Source organism: Polyodon spathula, chromosome 2 (assembly GCF_017654505.1).
Source record: "Polyodon spathula isolate WHYD16114869_AA chromosome 2, ASM1765450v1, whole genome shotgun sequence".
Lineage (NCBI taxonomy): Eukaryota > Metazoa > Chordata > Actinopteri > Acipenseriformes > Polyodontidae > Polyodon > Polyodon spathula.
Window position 1 is genome coordinate 1997619 of NC_054535.1, and position 26781 is coordinate 2024399.

General features: G+C 38.2%; 1 protein-coding gene across 13 annotated transcripts in view; it reads right to left on the reverse strand.

Moving 5' to 3' along the window:
* The window catches only part of LOC121328937 (transmembrane protein KIAA1109-like), a 136381-nt gene that overhangs the window by 92329 nt on the left and 17271 nt on the right, over positions 1-26781 (reverse strand). For all 13 annotated transcript variants that reach the window (XR_005951736.1, XM_041274124.1, XM_041274112.1 and 10 more), the window contains exons 2-5: positions 8655-8781; positions 7310-7426; positions 6018-6096; positions 4439-4503 (exon numbers count right to left, since the gene is read on the reverse strand). Coding sequence is in view for 12 of the 13 variants with exons in the window: in XM_041274124.1 (XP_041130058.1) it covers positions 4439-4503; positions 6018-6096; positions 7310-7426; positions 8655-8751 (358 nt within the window). In the remaining variant the exon portion in view is untranslated. The remainder of the gene's footprint in view (positions 1-4438; positions 4504-6017; positions 6097-7309; positions 7427-8654; positions 8782-26781) is intronic.

Sequence of the window (26781 nt, forward strand, 5' to 3'; positions counted from 1 at the left end):
GGCAAAGATATAGTGAGAGACCCATAGAAAAACAAATAGGCTAACAAATACTGTACCACAACTCCCTCGTTTTATCAGGGGCGTCAGGGTCCAATATAAAAATCCTCTACGCAACCCGCTTTTTCTCACTTTCTTATAAAAAGCAGCACACAGTTTTAATTCGTACTGCGGAGGGTAATTGCTTCTCATTAGCTTCAGTCTCCAATTAATTTCATGAGTCTTCTTCTCCTTTCTCAAATGCACAAATCTGCTGCATTGAAATAATCCATTCCCAACATAGGAGGCTTGTTGCTAGGGAGCTGATGTCACTACCTTGTGGTTTTTGCTAGTGCATTACTGCCACAAGTTAACCCCTCTGGCTAAAATGAAAAGTGCTTCAGCAAGTAGATACTTTGCTTTGTGTTATTCTGCAATACGTGTGTATATGATAACAGTACGATATTAATGCTTCGTTTTTAATTGTTTTAGATATTTTTGTTTGTGATGTGCAGTATGAAACAAAACAAACAGTAATTCCAAGAGTTTATATATATCGCAACTAAGGCATACTCAGTTAGACAGTAAAAATGGGGAGCCAACTCCAGGACCACGGTATATCTGAATCTGCAGTATAGCGAGGGGCGATATAACGAGGGGTGGGTGTATTACAATTTACAGCAATGGCTGGGGATTATGTAACGGATATAATTGTTTTTATTGTAGGAGTCCCACAGTCAAAACTGGCTAACAGAACCATACAACACAGCTGTGTACAAAATGTGAAGACAGTAACTCAAACAAGAAAACAAGCAGAAAAAGGGCAATGTCGCAACTTTAATACTACCATTACTGCACTATTTATAATCCTTTCAGCAGAAATCCACTATGAAGAGACAATTACTGCTCAGAGAAATGCCAGTAAGAAATCCATTGTTAATCTATTTCACTGAGCACTAATTGTCTCTTCAAAGTGGATTTCTGCTGAAAGAATTGTAAAACAACAATAAATTAGGAGAAATGTAGTTCGGTTGTCAAATACAGTCACGACAGTACCCAGTTATCATTGGTCAGCCTCTTTCCGGGTTCCTGTGCTGAGAATTTAATTAGGCCTTTAGCTAGTAAATCTGTCTTAATGATTTTATTTTAGCCCTGGTACAGACTTGGTTGTAGGAGAATGAGAATGCAGCGCTAGGAGAGGTTTGTCCATCAGGGTTCTCCTGCTCTCGGGGGGCGTGTGTCCTACAGGACGACGAGCAGGTATTGCTACTATCTTTGGAAAATAGTTAGTTCTTAATCAGTATATCATTGCTGGTTATATTTCATTTGAAATACTCCCTTTTACTGTTTGAAATCAGTTATCGATGTACATTATAGTTATTTATCGGCCACCTAGACCAGGAACTCTCTTTTTCCATCTGAAATTGCTCATTTTACAACGGCTGTTAAGCGTGATAGGATTATGCTATTAGGCGACTTTAATATACATGTAGATGTGGATGGAGAGCCCCTTACTAGAGCTTTAAGGATGCTGCTAGTCACTTGGGTTTACTCTACATGTTACTGGCCCTACCCATACCCATATATTAAACTTAGTTATAACTCATGGTTTAAATATTGAGCATCTATTAAAATCACTGATCTCTTGTTTTCAGACCGTTCCGCTGTTCTTTTTGAAATATCACTACCTAGTTCTATCTGGCACCCAATGCACTGTATTAAATCTTGTTCTTATAACTAGTCAACTACTGCTATGTTCTTGGAAGCCTTGCCTGCTCCAGCTCCTATTCAGTTAAATACTCCTTCATAAGCAAGCTGTGATGACTTTATTAATCATTTTAACAAGAAAATCATTGATATGAGAAAACAGACATTTAAAACCAGAACTACCGGGCGTGCAAACATACCTGGGACTACCGCAGCTGACTTTTTTATACGTTACATTAAACTGTGCACAAAACTACTGCAGCGTCACACGCTACGAAACCGTTCTGTGTTAAATGTAGTCAAAACAGCTGGTTTATTTTAACATACCAAACATAGTGCTTATCTTAATTTCTTTGTAAATCAGACGTTTTGATGTTATTGTTTGTTTTCCTTCAGGATATTGTATGTGACACAGTTTTTGCAGCCTGCTTGTTACACGTGAGGGAAACCTGTCACAACACAAGCACTGACACGAGTGGTGTTGGAAGGGGACTTATGATTGCAAACAGAGTGGTTTTAGCAGCTCAGAGACGACTTTCGACATTCAGCGGGAGCTTACAACACTGAAAAAAATAGAGAATAGTGCCGGAGATTTGTTTGTTTGGCTGTTTTATACAAGTGTTTTCTGTTTACCCTTTTATTTTGTGCCTGAGTTCGACTCTGTTAGCTATTCAACGATAATTTCTCCAGTCTTGCAGTAGCTGGTTTGGTACACTATTAATCAGTAGCTTTTTATTTTTTTTAATATAATCACGCCTCAGACTTGCTGTGCATTTCAGCGTTGTATTGGTCTATTAATTTTAACTAGCAAATAAGTACTGTTAAAATAGAAAATAAGTATTTTTACAGTTGCATCAACAGCTGAAAATGTCTCCTATTTAAAACAAGCATGATGTTCTCAAGTTCAGCACTAAACCAAGCCCACTGTTTTTACTGACAGTCAAAATGACAGCTGCGGCAGTTCTAGGTATAAAGTATAAAATCTCCACAGGTTTCTGAAACCCTGGGTCTACTGATGGTTTGAGAGGTTTAATATATATATTTAGGAAAAGTAAAAAAAAACATTTAAAAAAGCACAGGTGCCTAGCTGCCAAATCAGTGGAGAAAAATGCATTTTAAAAAACATCATACGCCAAAAAGACTCTGCTAGTTCTAGCTCTGGTAGTTCTAGTGTTAAAAGTACATTCAATTTAGATTTGCCGTCTAATAACATTGACAAAACTCCCCCCTTGGGTCTTGCTACAAAACAAATCTTTTAATCTTTTTTTCCTGATTAATCAGCTAGATCTAATTAACCTAGTTATAAAGATCAAATCCACTACATGTGCTTTAGACCCTATTTCTACTAAACTATTAAAATAAGTATTCTCTAGGATTAACACTACCGTTTTAAGTATTATCAGTAGTTCCCTTTCCTCTGGTGTTGTTCCTGACTGATGTAGTAAAACTATATAACCAAAAGTTCCCAATTTCAGGCCTGTTTCTCCTCTCCCTTTTCTATTCAAAGTTTTAAAGAGACTTCCTCCGGTCCGCCCCGGACACTTATCAGAGTGGCAAATGATGTGCCGTTATCCTCCGATATGGGCTCACCCTCAATTTTTATACTTCTGAATGTAAGTACAGCATTCAACACTATTGATCGTCCTACTGTGACTGATCGTTTTGAGAATCGAGTGGGATTGTTCCCTTGTGTCCTGTCTTGGTTTAAATCCTATCTTTTAAATAGGTTTCAATTTGTTTAAATTGAGGAAGAATCCATTCTTGGTGCAATTTTGTTTTCCTTGTATATGCTATCCTTGGGTGATATTGTCTATAGACATGAGATACATTTCCATTGTTATTCTGATGATACTGAACTCTGAAACCGAGTGACACCCAGATGAAAATACACTGACTACCTGTCCTGCTGACATTAAGCACTGAATGTCAAACTCAGATAATACAGAGATGATGCTCTTGGGATCACAGAATCATCTAAACAATATAAATCCATCTGATTTCACATTTGGTCGTTACTCCTGAGCTGAAGGCTGAAATGAGAAATGTGTGAGTAATGTTTGATCTTTCATTCGAGCCACACATTAGGAATGTAACTGAAGTGTCTTTTTATCATTTAAAAAATAAACTAAAAGGTCTCAAGTACCAGCTCTGTCAGCATGGATTCTACCAGCTCTGTCAGCATGGACTCTACCAGCTCTGTCAGCATGGACTCTACCAGCTCTGTCAGCATGGACTCTACCAGCTCTGTCAGCATGGACTCTACCAGCTCTGTTAGCATGGTTCTACCAGCTCTGTCAGCATGGATTCTACCAGCTCTGTCAGCATGGATTCTACCAGCTCTGTCAGCATGGTTCTACCAGCTCTGTCACCATGGATTCTACTAGCTCTGTCAGCATGGATTCTACTTCTCAGGCAGCAGGTCTCAAGTACTAGTTCTCCCTCATTTTCTAGGACAGCAAGCCCTTGGGGGGTAATATTCAATTTTCATTAGCTGCTCTTTATTATGCACCAATCTAACTGAAGACTAAATTAATTAAAATCAATGCATTTGGCGTCCTTGTTTTTCAGTTTGGCACGTCACCATATTGTCTAGGCTGGCAGTGTTCAAGTGTTATAGTTAACAATAGAAAAGGTACCAGAGAAATAAAATGCATCTATTTATCAGGAACTTGTCAAAGCTTTTTCAAAGAACATGCAGTTTGTATTGGGTTAAAAACAACTTATGATACAGTATGTATGATAAAATAAAACTTACCATGCTGCTTTTGTTTGGGATTATACATTTTCCACCACCGAAATATAAGAAAGCCATCCTGAATTCTGAAAGGTGGACATAAACAAATATCTTATTTAAAGATAATTTCCTTATACAGTAACAAGAGGGGAAACAATGAAAAGCAGCATCTATAAAATTCAAAACCTTCACGGTTTATAGTGTAACAAACAAACTCATTCTGCCCCAGTTTAAATGCTGCAGTATACTTTGCACATTGCTACATTATTTATCCTTCTGTGCACTGCTGCCAGTCATTTTGGTCATTTCCTTAAAAATATAGGGATGAAATGACAATACATTAAGATACAGTTTATTTTAAATATATGTAGATCATTTTAAAACAGCTCTAGCCTATATGACCCCACTATGGAAACCAAGATAAAGTTTCAGTAAGTCTGTCCATGAGAGTCGAAGCACTCACTTAATGCAGGACGCCAAGTGTCCGCTGGAGTATTTACTGTGCAGTATGATAAATACGTGTTAACACTGTAGGCTGCTGCTTTGTAGAGCTCGGTCATTCTTCAGAATTAGCTGCTAGCCACTCTAACCTATTTGTTTGTGTTTTTCAAGGTCAAAACCGCACTGTTTATAGATTTTCAACTGTAAAATTAAGTTTTCCTTTTGTTAGTGCCCTAGATTTAACAACACAGTCTGGTTTATTTATCTAGCAGAATGTATAGGCACCAAGGACAGTGACACCTTCAAAAAGAAATCAGCACTTCAGCCAGACCTGAAAGGGGTCAGAGTTCAATTATGATTTATGATGCATTAGCTACTGCAGATGTGCAATACTGTTTGTGCTTTTACTCTGATAGAATTGTTTGCGTTTTCAATGCTATACCTGCAACAGTTCACCACTTGAAAGACACTTGTTTCAAGAGTGTTTACAGATGTGTATATCACACATCTGCTTTACTAATTTTAACTTTCTCAAAATATTCAATTTAAAATCAATAGGTTTTAAAGGTGACACAGTTTCAACTTATTTAATTTCACTGTGATGCCTTTCAAAATGCTTGTTTTGATTTCTGACCAATGTAGTTTTGTGATAAAACATTTTGGAAGTTAACTGATATCACTCAGTTAGTATCGAATCAACACAACACCCCTGCTTCATACAAATATCTTATGAACTGATTAAAAGGTCTAAAAAAAACACAGAGTACAACAGCACCTCAAGCAGACCCTCAACATAGTATCTGCTGCATTAAAAAGCAAAACAATATGCCTGGATATGTATAGGAACTGACATAATCGAATGAATGCAACGTCTGCCTTTTCTGCAGTTTGTTTTCAGTGATGTAAATAATATTTCTGCTGGGAAACACCAATGGCTTTAAATGAACTGTACTACAGCTGAAGTGGGGCAGTGTTTAGACCTGCTCCAGTTTAAACAATTAAAACAGACCTGCTCTTTTTAAATGAAGTGGTAAACACCAGTAATATCACATGCTCTTGCTTCTGGAAATAGTTTAAATGGGTCAGGAAAGCTGTTTCGCAGCACACAGCTCTAAACAGTTTAACTGGTGATCCCATGTGAGCCATGATATACATTCACCTGATAGACATGTCCTCATTGATGAAATAAATATCCCTGAACATGACCTTTCCAGACAGCACCGAGAAGGAAAAGGAGCCTGTTAAACAAATTGACAGATTATTAGTTGTAATAATAGACAGAGTATAGAGCTAGAATACAACAATTACTTTGCCAAAGAGGAATTGATCAGCAATTCCTTCCTACCCTCCAAACTACTATAGTATTTCTGTCTCCTCTTAAAAAATTACATGCCAAGTTAAAATCTCTATTAAGAGATTTATTTTGTTTAATTGTTTTATTTCTGCTCTGCGAGCAAGTGTTTATTTTTGTTTAAATATTTTATTTAAAGAAAACAAAAATAAGTAAAATATTTAAACAAAAATAAACACTTCCTGGCAGAGCAAAAATAAAACAATTAAACAAAATAAATCTCGAACACAAATAATGAATTAAGGTCCAGCTGGGCAGTAGCCTTCACGGATCCTTATATTCTTTTAAATTTAGTTTCTCCTCTCTCACTCCTCGCTCGCTCTCGTTCCTCCTCTGAACACCCACCCCGAGTGCAGAGAGCTGCAGGTAGCTGCACAAGTTTTATAATGTGGATGGGGCTTCTCATCCACGCTGCAAAACAATAGCAAAACTAAAAGCACAGCTACGCTGTCATACAAAATAATCAACAAACAAAACACACGACGGTTCGCCGTCATCTATAAACAAAAATATAAAACAATAAACAAATACAAAGTAACAAAGGGGCGAAGGGGGAGACCCCGTTCTAAAAATAAACACACAATATGATTAAACAGCAGGGCTTTCCTACCGCCCTGCTACATCCCCATATTTACATAATGAGTGATGATTACTCTTTTCACAGATACAAAAACTAAGATAACAAGTAGAACCTTCATTCTGCAATTCCATAGGTATAGGGCAACGCTTAGTTCAGCCATGTAAAGTGTGATGAATGATCTAGAATATTTTTACTTGGCTGCAAGCAGCTCAGAAGTTGGTGCCCTGCGTAGCTTTATGAGCTAATTGTAACTTGGAAGTTATTTTAACCAACCCCAGACAGCTGCTTAAATCTTTAAAAACAGGACTGATTTTTTTTTATATGTTTGTTTATACACATTCTCTTATGTAAAACCATGCTTTGAGAAATGAAACTAACTAACATTTGAAAAGGGTTTATGAACAGCTTCTTGATGTAATTAGTCCAAATGGACTTTAAATAACATTCCTTAAAAACAGGGCCCTATAGTATATTTCTGCTTTAAAGCACAAATCTAAAGCATGTGAAAGTTTAAACTTACCAATATGGATGTGGCCATTTTTATAGAGTCTGTTAAGAATCACTGTTAAAATCAGTCCCACATTCCTGGAGTTGTAATATGTTAAATAAATAATCCAGCCACAGGATAGAATGGTAGCTGTAAAAAAAAATATATATATAAACATGAATTAATACGTGCAGTGGGTCACTTGACATGAACAGAATCTCCACTGGATGGAGACACGGGTCACCCTGGGCTCAGAGTTCATGCAGCTGCTTATCCACTGTGCAGTGCGTTCCCTGTAGAAGCATGCCCTGGGCTCAGAGTTCATGCAGCTCCTTATCCACTGTGAAGTGCGTTCCCTGTAGAAGCTTGCCCTGGGCTCAGAGTTCATGCAGCTGCTTATCCACTGTGCAGTGCGTTCCCTGTAGAAGCATGCCCTGGGCTCAGAGTTCATGCAGCTGCTTATCCACTGTGAAGTGCGTTCCCTGTAGAAGCTTGCCCTGGGCTCAGAGTTCATCAGCTGCTTATCCACTGTGAAGTGCGTTCCCTGTAGAAGCATGCCCTGGGCTCAGAGTTCATGCAGCTGCTTATCCACTGTGCAGTGCGTTCCCTGTAGAAGCTTGCCCTGGGCTCAGAGTTCATGCAGCTGCTTATCCACTGTGCAGTGCGTTCCCTGTAGAAGCATGCCCTGGGCTCAGAGTTCATGCAGCTGCTTATCCACTGTGCAGTGCGTTCCCTGTAGAAGCATGCCCTGGGCTCAGAGTTCATGCAGCTGCTTATCCACTGTGAAATGCGTTCCCTGTAGAAGCTTGCCCTGGCACTACCAGGGGTGAGAGGGTAGGAAGCACACGTGTCTGGTGTGCGAAGGGCGGTGGCGGTCTGATCCCTAGCCTAGCGCTGGGTGTACAGCACCAGATGGATTTTTACAGGGCAGATAGCTACTCAATTAAAAGAAACTTCCCTTGGGGATCACAGTTCTAGATATTAAAGTAAATCTATGTTAAAGATTTCAATGATCAAGCCATCCTACAAGTTCATTGGTACCCCAAAATATTATCCATTCTTCAGCAGCTACTTTTTGCAAGCTGCTTGCTCACTAAATATCTTGGCATGCCTGAGTAATGCAGTGATTTCTTACATCCACACTAAGCATCATCCCATATGGATGGGTGTCAGTTGTTGTCAAGTTGTTGTTGTTTTATTTTTTATTATCCTCATTACTGTATGTTGTTGTGTATTTTATTACTTTAACCAGAAACCAGTAATGCACAATTTCTTAAGTGTGATTTTTCAATACCTTCAAATAATAATACATATTTTTAAAAAATACAATTATATAACAAATTAATAAATAAATACACATTTAAAGATGCAGACTTACCAACAAGCAGCCACACAAAATTAGAGTCATGCTCTACAAGGAAGTCTTCTAACTGTGTAAAGCTGGGGAAGCCAGTGCCATTCTCTTTACTCTCCATAGCTGCAGAATGGTATCACAAACTCCAGTGCTGAAGGAAAAACAAACAAACACTGGAAGAATAACTGGATATGTTTTATATGCAAATCCTAGCAAGTCCTAACCTTAATCCTAACCTAGGATCACATAATATTCGCTAGGCATATGTACCGAGAATGAAGCTAGTATCTAGAAGAGATTTATCATCTGGAAAGCAAAAAGTCAAATGACACCAATATTAAGGCCATCTTAGACATTGCAACATATCAAAGTGCCTTTAGACATCCACCCCCCCTACCCCAAGGTGTTTCCAAAAGCCTGGAAATATGAAGCTGCTATCTGAAATGGTTAACAACATACAGTTTTAGGAGCTGTAGATATGGCAGCAGCGGAAGATTTGCAACACAGGAATTTGCCAATATCCTTAAATGACCCCAATAGTTTCAGTGGACTACTAAAATAAAATTAAGAACCATACTACAGCACACACTGTACATACCCTCAATTTAAAATCATGTGAGACTACAAGTCAAATGAACAAACCATTGACACGTAACTTTGGTGTTAGAGATGAACTGCAGTAAGGGTTAATATTACTGATGGAAACTGAATTTGCCAGACATAGGTCGTCTTCATTGGAAAAGAGATTTGGTCTGTATAGCAACATCACTATAGTGAGACTTTAGACCAGGGGGTTTATAAAAAGAACCAAGTTTGTTATTTAAGGTGAATGGGAAGCGAGAGTCCATCTGTCTGTAATAACTAGTGCTACATTATTTTGCATAAAGATCGTGTTTAAATAATGTGTGTGTAACTCTGGAATACTGAAATCAAATAAAGGAACTATTTTACAATATAGATTCGTCTTTCCTTCCATAACCAACATGAGACGTGAAGCAAGCAGAAACAAAACAGGTCAAAGTGTTACAATGTGGATTTGTACTGTAGATCCTGCTTTAAATGAACAAAGCATACACCCAGAAAAGGATCTACAACAAATCTGTACATAGAACCTTTCACAGAAATCTGACACGTTTGTTCTTTCAGAAATATAAAAACAGCCAGCTCAGTATACAGTAATCTGCTTAGAGAAACACATTTTGAAACCATGAACGTTCCATATTTAAAAATTGCCCTAAACCACACACACTACTAAGCAAAATTGATTTCCAAAAACAGTATTGTATACAGTACTTTGTATCAGTCTATTTGCATAGACAGCCTAATTATGGACACTCCTATTGTACATAGTCATTTCACATCAGGTGTCTGTGTATAAAGGCCTAGCATACACCTTGAAACCTCTGGCATCTACAATCTGGTAATCAACAAGAGGAGACTGAGTTCTCCCTTCAGAAGCTCATAGTACAGAACAGTATCAGCACAAGCCATATTAAAATGCTAGCTGTGTTGTTTTTTGTGTTAGCTTTTAAATCAGTAGGCCCAAACTGTACCCACTACCAAACACAGTATAAACAACGTACTGGGCATGCAAATACATTGCAGCTGTGAGTCAACGATATTCATATGTGCAGCTTAGCTGTAGAAGAATTTGATTGTACAATGCCAGTGCAATCGTAGAACTTGATTGTACAATGCCAGTGCAATCGTAAAACTTGATTGTACAATGCCAGTGTAATCGTAGAACTTGATTGTACAATGCCAGTGTAATCGTAGAACTTGATTGTACAATGCCAGTGCAATCGTAAAACTTGATTGTACAATGCCAGTGTAATCGTAAAACTTGATTGTACAATGCCAGTGTAATCGTAGAACTTGATTGTACAATGCCAGTGTAATCGTAGAACTTGATTGTACAATGCCAGTCAGGGTTTTACGTTTAGATTTTTAACTACTGGCCCCTCGGGCCACTGAGCTAGTGTTTTATCTGGCCCAATATATTTATTTATTTTTCATGATGGTTTTTACTGTGTATGGTAACAAAGATAGCACAGTACCATGAATGTTTCCAAGAACTTGTAGAGTTTTCTTGTCATTGGTTGACTTCTTGATAAGTCATATACAATGAAGTCAGAACCCGGTGACACATACGTGTGTAGACACACTAACAGTCTTCTTTGTACATTAATGATATGAAAACTTTTTATTTATACAATATGATTACTCATTTTTTAAAAAGTGTTCGTTTTGAGCGTTTGTTCGACCAATGGTCACATACCAGTGTCGTTGTGATTTTACTTAATATTATTAGGATTAATTCCCACCCAGTCGCATTAGCTTATGTGCTTAATAATATATATATATAATATATATATAAATATATATATATATATATATATATATATATTTAGAAATAGCATATTACATATTTGAGTACCCAAAAAAAAGCCTTATACATTAGCTACTGGTAGAAGCAAACGTGTCTTTCTTTCATTTACTTTTGAATGCCGACGTGTGACAAGTGTTATATCACTCTTAAATCCACAGTTATTTGCATATTCAACGTAAGAACGCTAATTATGCAATGCTTATAATAGCAGCATTCTACAGTTATCATATTCTGTTTGAAATTGTTGCCAATTTTAATGCCTTTTTTTAGCTAATGTTAACAGATCCCTGCTTGAGTTCCTCTGTAATGACAGAACACAGCAGCTTCTGCAACTGTTGCCAGCCAGTTGTGAAACAGCTTCTGGGAGCATGGCACCGGAGAACTTTGAATGTGTGAACTGGAATAAAACAACGGATATAGCAAGTGCCAAAAGAAGTAATCCAAACTTGGGTAACAGTGAAATTAGAAAGGTAATTTAACGTTATGATGAATATAAAAGTTAATAAATGTTAAGCAGAACAACGCAGTGACTAATAAGAAAAGGCAAGATACTTGGAGTTGGAAATTAGTTATTTTTTTTCTCTGAACTGCAGTTCAAAGTAAAACATTTACTGTTGACTTTTTGTGAATGGATGGAAACGTCAACATTTGCACTGACCATTAAAAAAAAAGTACAACCAGGTATCCTTGTTTTGAATTATTTACAGGTTACTGAATAAACAAAGTAACCTGACTTAGATTCATCTGCTGTCAGTACTCGATGGCTAGTTGTAATTAGTAATGTTAAACTATTGTAATGTTGGAATGTATTTACTATTGTTTTGGCCAGGTTACAAGATTATTTTACAAATACTATTTTTTTAGAATTAAACATTTAAGTAGAACATTTAGGTTGCTATACGATAGGTGTTATTTTATTCTGAATACACTACAGCAAAAAAATATTATTTGGTGGTTTGCACAATATTATGCTACTGTTGCTTTAACTGAAAGAGCTACACGCTTGTGACATTGCTGCTCACTGAGTTCTGTATTTCAATTCAGTAAACAAAAGGAAAAACTTGTGCGAAAGGAAACAAGGTACGGAAAGAAGAAATCTCATCTTGGACATTGTTTGAACACTTTGTGAACCCGGCTAAACTTTACCGGGTTACACTGTTATGCTGTCTGCTTGTACACACGCATTTATCTTTTACTCTTGGGAGCGTAAGGGACCAGAGTTCGGGTAATCTAATACGCAAAAATACAAAACTGAAAGATCATAATTGGTAGGTCTCTACCCCCCTGAGTTAATACTTGGTGGAAGCACCTTGTGCAGCAATTACAGCTGTGAGTCTGTTGGGATAGGTCTCTACCAACTTTACACACCTCAATTTGGCAATATTTGACTATTCTTCTTTACAAAACAATTCAAGCTCTGTCAAGTTCCTGGAGAGCACTGATGGACAGCAGTCTTCCAAGTCATGCCACAAATTGGATTTAGGTCATGGTTCTTACTGGGCCACTCAAGGACATTTACCTTTTTAATGCATTTTAATTCCAGACTTTAAGGCAACAAAAGGTGAAAATTTGAAAGAGGGTGTAGACTTTCTATAGGTACTGTATATATTATACTAGTTAAATGTAACCGGCCCAGTCGGACCTGTGGTGCTTTATAACTACTGGCCAAACTGCGCTCTCCACCGGCCCCAGGCCGCCGGGCCATGGTTAATGTTGAACCCTGCCAGTGTAATCGTAAAGATCATACGATGCCAGTGTAATCCTAGAACAACTTGATCGTACAATGCCAGTGTAATCGTAGAACAACTTGATTGTACAATGCCAGTGTAATCGTAGAACTTGATCGTACAATGCCAGTGTAATCGTAGAACTTGATCGTACAATGCCAGTGTAACCGTAGAGATCATACAATGGCAGTGTAATCATAGAACAACTTGATCGTACAATGCCAGTGTAACCGTAGAAGAACTTGATCGTACAATGCCAGTGTAATTGTAGAACTTGATCGTACAATGCCAGTGCAATCATAGAACAACTTGATCGTACAATGCCAGTGTAATCGTAGAACTTGATTGTACAATGCCAGTGTAATCGTAGAACTTGATCGTACAATGCCAGTGTAATCGTAGAACTTGATCGTACAATGCCAGTGTAATCGTAGAACTTGATTGTACAATGCCAGTGTAATTGTAGAACTTGATCGCAATGTCACAGATGGTTCTGGCACATCCCTTTTGTGCTATAAGTCATTAGATCCTTTTGCATGGAAGGCCTCGGTTGCATGGGTGTGTGTGGTTCTTTGATGGACCCAGATTCAGTTAAAATGTGTTTGCCCACTGACTATGGGAATGAGAATGTAGAGATGGGAGCCCAGTTCACAAGATTTAAGTTTTTGTAGGTATCAGGCTTTTTAACCCTTTGCCCAATGTATTAATAGAAAGGTCTGAAGTAGCCGTTTCCAGTGATATCATTTATTAACTAGTGGAATATAAAAAAATAAATATGTAAGCCACGCCCCCATAAAAATAGCAAAATTATTATTTTTTTATTTTATTTACTTTAATAACTGCTAATATCGACACCACTTTCCAAGTTAGATAGAAAAAAATTATATATATATTACAGTTGCAAAATTTGACACAGGATTTCATATAAAAACACAAATATTTTTTACAGCTGACAAGCTACAATGGTTTGTCCGAACCATAGTCTGTATGTAAAAATGCCCGAATCACCGCCATCTTATGGAAGTTGGATGGACTAAGCAAAAATAAGTACTTTGTCAAGTCTTATGCCAAACCTTTTACACTCGAAATATACAAATATACAAGTGAAAATGCAGTTGTTTATTTATTTGTTATTATTATTAAAAGCATTTCTTAAATTGCAATAAAATTATTTTTATTTTCAGCATACACTGTAAAATAAATAAGCATGCAGCAAACACTAATCAAATTACTATATTATTATAAGCAAATGTTATAGAAAAAAGTTCAATACAACCACAAATAGTAAAAACAAGTATGAAAGCAGAATAGCGTAGCCTACATGTTGCAACCACGGCAAGTAAAAAATAAAGAAAAAGTATATATTCAGCAGAAGAAAACACTGTCAACAGAAAAAAATAACTATGATGATAAAGCAATACATGTAATACAAAATACATACAAACCAATTTTGAAAAACATATTGAATTACAAGTTCAAGAGATAATTAATTACCTTCAAAAACAGCTGTAGATGAGATGTCTGCATTGTGTTCGTGCTGTGTTTACATGGCATATCTCGAACTTCCTATGTAACTCAGCTTCAAAAGTCGGCGCTGCCAATCGCATTTGCTGTACATGATTTTCTAGAAGCGTATCATTAAAAATACACTGAGGGAAACATGGATGATTTTTTTTTGTTTCTAGGGCCTAGGTATACTCAATAACAAGCTTCAGAAAGATTACTACCTGGCTTATTATTGCTGAGAGACATCACGGAAGGCAGGGAGTTGTTTTCTGTTCTCAGGCACCAAAATTAAAATGGTCCAGTAGCAAAGGGTCAAAGACTGTCATCCATACCTGTGAGCAGAAACTGACCAAAGACTGGCATAGCTGCTGGAAGCAGGCTATTCTCTGGGATACAAACTGAACATATGTGAAACTGCAACAAATACTATAATGACTGTAATGTGTTTTAAAGAATACAAAGCCATTAGAAAATATTATTAGCGGATCTGTGTAAGGCCTGTCAGAGGGAGTTCATTGCACTGAAGGTCAGGCTGGCCTGCTGAAAGTTCCAAACCTCCCTTATCAGGCAAAAGCATATTTTTTAATTGGACTCAGAGCCTCAAAACATTCTGATCCAGCGAGAGCAGAATGGCAGAATCTATGGAGCACAGTTAATATGCCAGAAGCAATCGAACTAGGTTTGACTACAGTAAGAAAAAACAAAAGTATTTAAATAAATAAGAAACGGTATATAATAACATTAAGTAAATGTATGAGCAGTTCTAGTTTTAATATTCAAGGTTGCATTTGCTGCTAATTAGAAATTAACATCTTGCCTTCTGTGTATATCAATGAAGTAAAATAGAATTGCAGTTTATAAGAGATTCCTATACTGACATATCTGAATTAGAACTACATGTTATAAAATCATTTAAAGTACAAACTGTTACTTCACATACACAGTGAACCGATTTGTAACTTCATCCTTTCCTGCTTGTATTATAAGCAGTATTGGAGATGACTCGCTGGTTTCAGCCGATGAAGCACGATTTTGTGCTGGTCAGTGATTTAACAGTCAAGATCCTCTCTATAATGAGCAATCTCGTTTATATTAATGAACGGAAATACCTTTCGGATAACAGAAGATAGGAGTTTATCTTACAATAATAATTTTCTATATCAGGAATTAATTAGAACCTGGCAGAAAGAGATGGAAACGGAAAGTGTAGGACGTGTTAATACGTTGAGTTAGATATTGGTTTGAAATAATGAGTATTGAAAAATGCTTACAATAGTGTTTCATCTTAATCAACCCTAAAATTTCCAAAAAGCAGAGGTTGTCTTAAAACCTGCTTTAACTGGATTCTGTATGAACAGTGAAGGTCACACTTAGTTCAGTCACTGTAACACTCCAATATACTAATGATAGCCTTTATTTAGATATAAATATAACTGGACCTTCCATTAAAAGCTTGAAAGATTTATCAATGGATTAAAATAATATTATAATTTCTAAGAGCAACTGTTATAGTGAAGTAACTTAATTAGAAATACATCTTATAATGCTATTTAAAAAGTTAAACTGTTGAAAGAACATAGTAAACGTTTATTATAACAGAAGCATGGCATTGACAATATTGTAAATATATTGTTAAGACACATTTGAGATAATGTTCATTTCATTTAAGAATTAGTACAGTTTCACCAACTAAACAAAAAGTATTTTAGACATTACAATATCAATTAAACTAAAAAATATAAATGTTTAGTTTATATAAATATTTTACTGCAGTAAGAAACAAAAGGTATTTATTTACAGGGAAACTGTAAAGTGAAATAATTAAGTGTTTGTCTCAGACACACAGTATAATTCTGGAAGGTCATTAGATAGACCTTCAAATGATAAGGTTTTGTCTTTGGCACCTCAAAGCAGGATTCAGTGTCGGCTCTTAAAAGCGGGATTTGCCAGCCTTGAATGATAACCAACTGAAGGTGCGTCAAGAAACACAGGAGAATGTATCTAATTATATTATAAGAAAATAATGAGAACTTTGTCATAAAAAATTAGGGTGTACGTTTTATTGAATTATCTGAAATAATACCGGTCCAGGCGTGTCTTGAATCGGCCAAAAAATGACTTAATGAGGTGAATTTGTCTTACAGGGGAGTTTCATATTAATTAAAACACTGGGCTTGGCAAGTAAACAAGGTGTGTGGAAACCTGCTGGTGCAGGCAACTTTTAAAAAAACAGAGAGAGGTCAGTTTTAGTCCAAGCATGATACAAGTTAATATAAGGCTATTATATTTAACATGTTTTATTATAGCTTAAATTTAAATGGAAATAACTGAACTGACCACTTGTGACAAAGTGGCTGGTGATTGTGAACAGGTGCAGAGGTGATGCAGTGCAAGAACAAACACGGACAGGAAACTGTAATCCGTTTGGAAAAGGGGGTCTTTTATTTATACTTCCGGTCTGGTGACCAAACAATAAATCTCCGGCAATCCACACCAATGTGTAATGCACAGAGAGAAAAGACAAGGGATTGCAGTCCAAATAATAAATACAAGCTATCCGCCCCACAATTATACTGAACACGGTCACCAGTCCGGGTGCGAGCAGCAGTGCTCGTGGTGGGCGATAACAATTTATTAGTGACTGTAGTGAAGTGCTGTTCAGGCTTTGTGCTGGCCCATGGCGACAGCTCCGGAGACGCGTTAGTTGTCTGGCGGTTTACAAAGACAATTACTAACAAGCACAAACAAACAAAACACTGCGTCTCTCATGATCCTTCAAGTTCAAGTGCAAACCAAGCGAAGGAGTAGATTGCGATTCTCCAGACCCTTTTATGCCGTCAAGCATGACCGCTAAACGAGTGCAGCTGTCTCTACAATCTGCTGCTGCTGTTTCCCCTTCCAGGTCAATACGTTCTTGCAACAGAGTCTCGTCTTCTTCCAGACTGACCGACTTCCCGACCCTGGAATCGAACTGTCGGGACAGCCTGTCCAAAGGATCCTACTTTCGCTGCTTTGAGCCCTCACAGATCAGGAGGGAGATTTACAACCAAGATTCATTATATTTCTGTCACATAACTGTATGCTTATTCAAAAGCTTGTGATAAATCCCTACAGTCTTTTTGTTCTACACTTTGTTAACACACATTTGTATATGAAGTTAAACTGACCCATTGGCAACACACTAAAAAGGTAACATAATATGCAGCTAATTGGGATGTATATTTTTTTGACCCAAGTTAATATAATTAAACAGATCTGGTGTTACATATTAAAAGCACCTCTCATATATACACATATGCTTGTCTTTCATTTTAACCCTTTTGCGGTCATATGTCTGACCAGGCCCGACATTACAATTTTCCCTTTCCAGTCCGAAGTCGGACCCTGTCCGACATCATCAAAAAGACGTAAAGCACCGTTCTCTAGTGGCCTAGTGAGACTAATAGGAGCCGAATGAAACCAAAAAAAAATGCTGATAGTCCCATGCACCAGAGATAACACAGACATAAACAAAGGAGATAGCTGCTTCTGCATCCAGCATTCAAAGAATATCAGACATTTGAGGAGCTTTTTGAGATGTTACAGTAATAAAATAATGACTTGGACCGCATTACTGAAGAGTTTGATGATAAAACGAGCGATCAGGAAAGGATTTATCAGTATGCATGTCTATAAAGAGGTATGTGAAAAAAACAGCGAACAAGGGTTGGGGCTTGACTTGAGATACAGTACTGAGTGTCCTTTTAAACCTGTTTTACGCAGAAAAAAAAAATATTTTAAACAGCATGTGTACAATAAATAGCGCATGTGAAACTAAAATGAACCTGACGCACCTGACAAGCGCTGAATGAAGGGACTGCAAAGGGTTAAAGCAGGGGTGGAAGATACTGAACCATGAGCTCACATTCAGTTAATTTTGAAACGGATCCTAGCAAATATCATTAACTCAAAGATACGAACTGTCAAGGCAGCCAGGGTGTCCTCGGCTCACCGCACACCAGCGACCCCTGTGGTCTGGCCAGGCGCCTGCGGACTTGCCTGTAAGCTGCCCAGAGCTGCGTTGTCCTCCGACGCTGTAGCTCTGGGTTGGCTGCATGGTGAGTCTGAAAAAAAGGAGTGTGCTCAGAGCATACGTGTATATATATATATATATATATATATATATATATATATATATATATATATACACACACACACATACACATACACATACACACACACACACGAGTATGTGCCAAATCTGACAGTTGGTGCCCATAATGTGAGGCAAGCTAATTCATGATCCATACAGATATATAGACTATCAAGAAAATCATTATTAAATAAAATAGACCAATATTTTTAATTAAAATAGTTTAACATTTTAAAACAAATATTAAAATTGTTTAAACATTTTAATTCCATACACAAATTTGTAAGGTAAATTGGGTATGGGCATTTAAACCCGGTAAACCAAGGTCATGCCACGCCAGCAAATGCGGTGACCTTAACCCGTGCACAAACCTTCCAGTAAAATAAAAAGTCTAGCAAAAAATACAAAAGAGGACATTGAACAGGGTACTGCAGATAGTCAAAATGGGCTACTTTATGGCAGTAAAGCCTTACAATAGATTAGCTTGTTGAGATCAACAACGTCATAGATAAAAGGGCTAACGAAGACAGATTATCTCGTGTTATAGAAAAAAAAGCTTACAGTAGATGAGCATATTAAGAGAAACAAAGACATAGCAGAATCGGCTCCTAATCTCTTGGGAAGATTATCCCTGTGTATTAGACAGGGAAGTCAAATAGGACATACTGCAATGAGTGACAGTGAAGACTCACTGCATGAGGGTTTTTTTCAGAAAGAGAGAGAGATGAGTTAGAAACACAGGCTGGCAGAAGCCTGCAAAATGTTAATCAAGAGAATAATAAGGAGCTTCAGTATTCTAACTGAATCAGAGAAAAGGAAATGATCACAGAAAAAAGGGAGAGACCCCTTTAAAGAGCTGTTAACCTTTTAACTGTGAGCAATAGATCCACAGAAAGAAAGAAAAAGTTGAGCGAGCAAAGGAGTGAGTCAACTGAAGCAGCTACAAGTAGGGAATGTTCAGAGGGGTATCAACCAGCAAGGAGAGAGGGAGCTCACAGGCCACCAATTCACAAGTATAATCTGAGGCAGGGTCCTAGAGAGCCCAGAGAGCAGGTACACATAGGGACCAGACCTAACATAACACAGAACAGAAGGAACATAAGAACATAAGAAAGTTTACAAATGAGAGGAGGCCATTCGGCCCATCTTGCTCGTTTGGTTGTTAGTAGCTTATTGATCCCAAAATCTCATCAAGCAGCTTCTTGAAGGATCCCAGGGTGTCAGCTTCAACAACATTACTGGGGAGTTGATTCCAGACCCTCACAATTCTCTGTGTAAAAAAGTGCCTCCTATTTTCTGTTCTGAATGCCCCTTTGTCTAACCTCCATTTATGAGCCCTGATCCTCAAAAAAATCAAGCAAGTTAGTTAGACACGATCTCCTTTTCCTAAAACCATGTTGACTGTCTCCCAGGACCCTGTTACCACATAGGTAATTTTCCATTTTGGATCTTATTATAGTTTCCATAAGTTTGCATATAATAGAAGTCAGGCTTACTGGTCTGTAGTTACCTGGTTCAGTTTTGTTTCCCTTTTTGTGGATCGGTATTACGTTTGCAATTTTCCAGTCTGCCGGTACCACCCCTGTGTCAAGAGACTGCTGCATGATCTTGGTTAGCGGTTTGTAAATTACTTCTTTCATTTCTTTGAGTACTACTGGGAGGATCTCATCCGGCACAGGGGATTTGTTTATTTTAAGAGCTCCTAGTCCCTTTAACACTTCTGCCTCAGTTATGCTAAAGTTATTTAAAACTGGATAGGAACTGGATGACATGTGGGGCATGTTGTCAGTATCTTCCTTTGTAAAAACTTGTGAAAAGTAATCATTTAATATATTTGCTATTTTTTTTTCTTCATCTACGATTTTGCCATTTGTATCTCTTAAACATTTAATCTCCTCTTTGAATGTTCGCTTGCTGTTGTAATATTGGAAAAACATTTTGGAATTGGTTTTAGCTCCCTTAGCAATGTTCATTTCTATTTCTCTCTTGGCCTTTCTAACTTCCTTTTTGACTTGCGTTTGCAGTTCCGTGTACTCTTTCTGTGTACTTTCTTTTTGGTCCTTTTTTAATGCTCTATAAAGTGCCTTTTTTCGCTGAATATTTTTTTTAATTGATCTATTAAACCATTTTGGCAATTTAGTTTTACATTTAGATTTGTCTACTTTAGGGATGTAATTGTTTTGTGCCTCTAGTACTACATTTTTGAAGAACAACCATCCTTCTTCTGTGGGTGTTTTCTCTATTTTACTCCAATCTACTTCTGTTAGTCTCTGTTTCATACCTTCATAGTTTGCTTTTCTAAAATTGTAAACCTTAGCTTTAGTCATTACTTTTGGGGTTTTAAAAAACACTTCAAATGAGACCATGTTGTGGTCTGAGTTTGCCAGTGGTTCTCTGACCTCTGTTTTAGTTATTCTATCTTCGTTATTTGAAAAGACTAAATCAAGGCATGCCTCCCCTCTAGTCGGTGCCTTGACAAATTGTGTTAGGAAGCAGTCATTTGTCATTTCCACCATTTCTATTTCATCCTTCATGCTACCCACCGGGTTTTCCCATTTTATTTGGGGGAAGTTGAAATCCCCCATTAGTATGGCTTCTCCTTTGCTACACGCATTTCTAATGTCATTGTATAACAGATTATTTTGCTCACCGTCTGAATCTGGTGGTCTATAGCATGCTCCTATTATTATGCCCTTTGAATTTTTGTCCGTTATTCTGACCCATATTGATTCGGCTTTATTTTCTTTGTCCAGGTTTAACACCTGGGCTTCAAGACTGTTTCTTATGTACAGCGCTACCCCTCCTCCTCTTCTGTCCTGCCTGTCTTTCCTATACAGTGTATACCCACAAATATTATATTCGTCCCCATCACTCTCAGACAACCAAGTTTCAGTAACACCCATCACATCATAGTTACCTGTTAGTGCAGTAGCTTCAAGTTCTAGAATTTTGTTTCTGATACTTCTAGCATTTAGATAAATACATTTAATGGTTGTCTTACCTGAGTTGTTGTTCTTGTTTTGATGCAGTCTCCCTTCTGTTTTTTTGTTGATTTCTCCCCCCTTCCTTTCTAGTTTAAATGCTTCTGAACCTGCTCGAGGATCTTTTCTCCAAGTAGACTGGTTCCCTTGTTATTTAAGTGCAGTCCATCCCGTCTATACAGATAGTCCTCGTTGTAGAATGTGGTCCAATGATCAAGATAGGTGAAGCCTTCCCGTGTGCACCACATCTTCAGCCATGCGTTTTGATTAATTATTTCCAGCTGTCCATATGGTCCTTTGCAAAGTGCCGGTAGTATACCAGAAAATACCACAGTTTTGGTTTTCTCTTTTAATTTCCTTCCTAGCTCTCTGAATTTGTTTTGCAGGGATTTTGGTCTGTCTCTTCCGTTGTTTGTACCGATGTGGACGACTACTACCGGGTCGTGTCCTGTTCGTTCTAGGAGCCTGTCCACATTCTCAGTGATGTGCTTGACCGAGGCTCCCGGAAGGCAGCACACTGTTGTAGTAAGGGGGTCCAAACTGCGAATTGAACTTGCTGTGTTTCTCAATATGGAGTCCCCAACAATCATGACCTCCCTTCTTTTTGCTGTCTGGTCACCACTGTCAATGGGATTGTGAGGCGAGAGTGTATTAAATGGAATGTCCAGACAGTAATTTATGTGTACAGAAATAAAATAATTTATTTTTATTTTCTATACACAACAAAAGGATTAAATAACAAAACGAAAAACAAAATGGTGTGAGGGAAGGAGTGCAGGGGTGGAATCCAAAACAAACTGTGATGACTCGTCTTTAATTTGTCTTCGTGGTGACCATACATAAACAAAAAAAAGACAAAAGAAATGTTAGTGTTTCAAAAATTCCCGCTGCACAAAACCAGACTCTCCCTCCACCCGTTACTCCTCCTACTTTACTTTCGGACCAACCCCGAACACAGTAGTACGTTCCCTTTAGTATGTAATGTCCCGCCTCTGTAGTCAGTGGAACACCAATCCCCAACCGACACGTGTCCTTCTCCTTCACTTGACTCCAGTGGCTGGAAGTTACATACTCGTACTTCCGCCCCTCACCAAGGTGCCGCCCCTCAAAAGATGACTTTTGCCATGGTCACGAGATCTTGGTAAGGGAAGTCCCGAGTTGGTTTGATGCCATCTACTGTCGGGAGGCTGAATCACAGACCGAAAACCCTTTGACTCATCACAGGGATCCTGGATGTTGTTCCTTTCATTCTCTTGTTGTTGGTTCTGCTCATCAAAATTCTGAAGTGACTCAAATTTGTTGGTTGTATTGATTTCTGGTGGTTGTGTTTGACGAAGTTTCTTTTTTTCCCTGCTTCTGCCTACCTGAACCCAGCTGTTCTGACCTTCTATCTCCCTGGTGGCTTTCAGTCTGTTAGGGGTGATGCAGACTTCCATGAATTGTGGGTGTGCCAGTTCCTCAAGATCCTGTTGCTGTCTCACTTCTTCCAGCTCCATTTCTAGCATGCTTACTAGTTTATGCAAATCCTGGATCGCGCGGCACTTTATGCACACTTGGTGGTTTAGCTCCGCTGGGTTTTCTCGGATTTCCCACATCAAGCAGGTGTCACAGATTACTGGCTTGAAGACCGTGTTGAGGGTTTTTTTTTTTTTAAGTTTAGTTTCTTCTGCAGCCGTCAACCTGCTTTCCAACTGCTTCTAAACTGCTCTGTACTTTTCCACGCCTGTACTTCTCCCACTCGCTGTCGCTTCCACTCGCTGTCGCTGGGAAGACTGCCTCGTTTAACTGCGTTGTTCTGCTGTGCTGTTGGCTCCTCCCCTCGCCCGTGTCTCAGAACGGCGCTGAATTTGAATCAGCTGCTCCGAGTTTCAGCTTGTTTGTTATCAGAAAAACACGCAGCTGTTTGACTTTGAGCTGCTGCTGTGTTTCCCCAATGTCCTCTGTTTTCTGATTAAAGCAATTCAAGATGCAATTTCTCCTTACTGCTTCTAAACTGCTCTGTACTTTTCCATGCCTGTACTTCTCCCACTCGCTGTCGCTGGGAAGACTGCCTCGTTTAACTGCCTACACATTGGAGATACAGCAGATCTCCAATGTTTACCCATTAGCAGCAGCAGCAGCTGACATTATGAAAGATGAGGTAAAAGATTATTTAAAATATTTAAATTAAAAATACAAATAAAAATAAATAATAAATAAATTAAATTAAAGCCCAGGGTATGAATTTAAGTACAGCATTACAAAGAAAAGGTTAGCAGTATCTCATCACCTGAAACTGCAAAACAGTTCCAAATGGTAATGGAGTTATTTAACTATGCAATTAACACAGCACCAGGGTACTCGGTATTAACAGCTCCATTGCATCAGAGTATTTCCAGGGAAATATTTTCCTCGAGAGAGTGGTCAATCTCTAGAAGTGTACTTTCATACAGGAGAACAAGCTGCAGTTGAGGTAGTGAAGAATACAGGGGATGAAATGCCTATAAAGAATTTAGGTTTTCATTTTACTTGCACAGAGAAGCAGTTTTGTTACAAGGACAAACAAATGCACACTGCCTTAAATAAAGCAGTCCCGTCTCTGTTCAAATAGCAGAAGCAAAAACCCTCAAAGGGACTTCAAATGGCTCAAAGTTTGGAGGTGCCCAGTGAGACCATATTACTAATAACAGACTCTGGCTATTGCAGCTAAGAATTCAATATTCACTCTCTACCCTGGAAAGAGAATGGTTACTCTGACCATAGCGGCAAACCTACAGCACAATGTAAAAATATATGCAAAGAGATAGAAAAATGAAGGGGGAACAGAATCAGGGTTCAGCGTGCAGCAGGTCGACAAAGAAGGGGAAGGAGGTAACAATCATGCTGATGAATTAGCACAAAGGGCAGTACAGGGCCACCAAAATTGGATCTTTCAGGCAGAAACTACCAGGGTGTTTAATTTGCTTACTGACAGTCAACTGCTATTTAGATTTCTGATAGATGGAGACAAATACTAGTTGGAGCTGGGGGTATTATGCAAACTGTTTAAAACCAGTAAAAAAAAAGTTATACCTAATAAAGCAAATAGACAGGCCATACTGGTGGCATCTCACCAAGAAATAGGAGCTTTACATAGTGTATCAGCCTATAAAGGACATACTGGTGCCCAGAACTGCATGCTGAAACCACAGTGATCTGCCGAGCATGCTTCCTCTGCCAGCACTTTACTGAAGTGTTACATTCGGGCAGGCAGAGGAAGCGAGAGACACTTCTGTTTGATAAGGTCACTGTGCAAATGGAACAGATTAAGAATTGTTCCTGGAAATGTTTTATTAAAAATACTTTCATGAATGAAGTGACTGTTTAAGAATCAAAAATAAATATTTGGATTATAAATTGCATGAAAAATTAAAAGATGTTATTAATTTGTGTATTGCAAAACTATTAAAATAAAAAAAGAAAGAAAAGGGCAAAGTACAATGAATAGTTTTTCTTTTAACACTTTCTTACATTCAATTTTAATGTGTTCTAGGCGTTTTGCCAAATGGAAGAGACATGGAGTTTAGTCTTTGTGTTTTCCATTTACTAACTGTTGCAAGTCTGTAACTAGAACTGTAAGGAGGAGCAAGCCTTGCTTGGAAACCATAGCTACACTAATGAGCATGCCAGCGGAAAGCCACTTTAACTCCTTAGGTCCAGGTACAGTGGAAGCAGCCAATGGGGTATGCTATTGTAAGCAATGAAATGTTAGAAGTTTGAAGAAATAAATTACTTCAAGGACAGTTGAGCCTGTCTTGGTTTTAGTGATTGTATACAGTTGGTTAAGACCTATGGGTTTTTGTAACATCATTTTGACAAAATAAAATACAAATTTTATTTATAAAAGTTTGTGAGATGTATCAATTGTAACAGAGACAATTATATTCCACTTATATTTCAATAGAGACCTTGCTAATGAATAGTAGTAAGAGGGGACACAGGTTGTTGAACTGAGAGGCAAGCACTTTTTTCTCTGTTACAAACTGCTGCATGAGGTATGCGTTCCCAGATAATAATAATTGTCCCTCATTCCATCCCCCTCTGCTCATAACCTCGGCGTCATCTTCAACTCCACCCTATCCCCTTCTGATCATATCTCGGCCACAACACACACCTGCCGTTTCCATCTAATCAACATTCGGAAAATACACCCCTCCATTTCCCTTTCTGCTACTAAACTCCTGGTCCACTCTCTCATCTTCACCCATCTTGACTACTGCAACTCCCTCCTCCTTGGTCTTCCTTCCTATGCTTTTACACCATTACAACAAATTCAAAACGCCTCTGCCCGTATCATATTCAACCTCCCCCACTTCTTCCACACCTCCCCTCTCCTCCCCCAGCTACACTGGCTCCCTGTCTATTATCGCTGCCTGTTCAAATTCCTTACCCTTGTGTATGAATCTCTCCATGGTCTTACCCCACCTTATCTGGCTGCACTGATCACCTACTATGTTCCCTCACGTCCCTTACACTCCCAATCCCTACTGTTCCTCTCTGTCCCACCCTCGCTCTGTGCCCAGTCTCGTTTCCGTTCCTTTTCCCTTCTTGCACCCCTTCACTGGAATAGACTCCCACTTACCATAAAACAGTCACCCACATTGCGTAGTTTTCTCCTCCCTCAAAATGCATCTCTTCTTCCTAGCCCATCCTACTGATACTCCTGGCCTCTGATCTCCTGTTATGACCCTGCTTTCCTGACCCTGACCTAGCCTCTGGCCCTCTGCTTTCATTTAAGCAAATAATCTGTATCCCAGCTCCCTAGCCCAATAAACTTACATTCTTTTTTCATCCATTTTTCCTTGATTGTACCATTTTCTTTAAACTTGTAAAGCACCTTGGCTAAAGGTGCTACAAAAATGTCAATAAATAAATAAACACTACTACTACTACAACAACAACAACAACAACAACAACAACAACATTTAAAAATTATAAAATAAAATAAAATAAACTAAACAAGGACCCACAGCATGAGCATTGGAATTTGATGAACAGGTTCCTTATGCCCCTCTGATTTATGGGGATTCATTTATATAGGACGATCTTTAAATACCTTTCCAATATATTATTTTACTAGTCAGTGTGCGGAATGACAAACATCCATTTCATAAAGCAGCAAGGATTTTGAAAACATGTTAATATTTGAAAAATGTAAGTAAAATAATGAGAATTTTTATAACCCTTGTAAACAATACTGTTGCACTGAACCTCTGTCCGAGTCCTTTCCTATGATGACTCTGACTCCTTCAAAAGTACCTAGAGGAGGAAAATGTCACAGATGGTTCTGGCACGTCCCTTTTGTGCTATCAGTCATTAGATCATTTTGCATGGAAGGCCTCGGTTACAAGGGTGCGTGGTTCTTTGATGCACCCAGATTCAGTTAAAATGTGTTTGC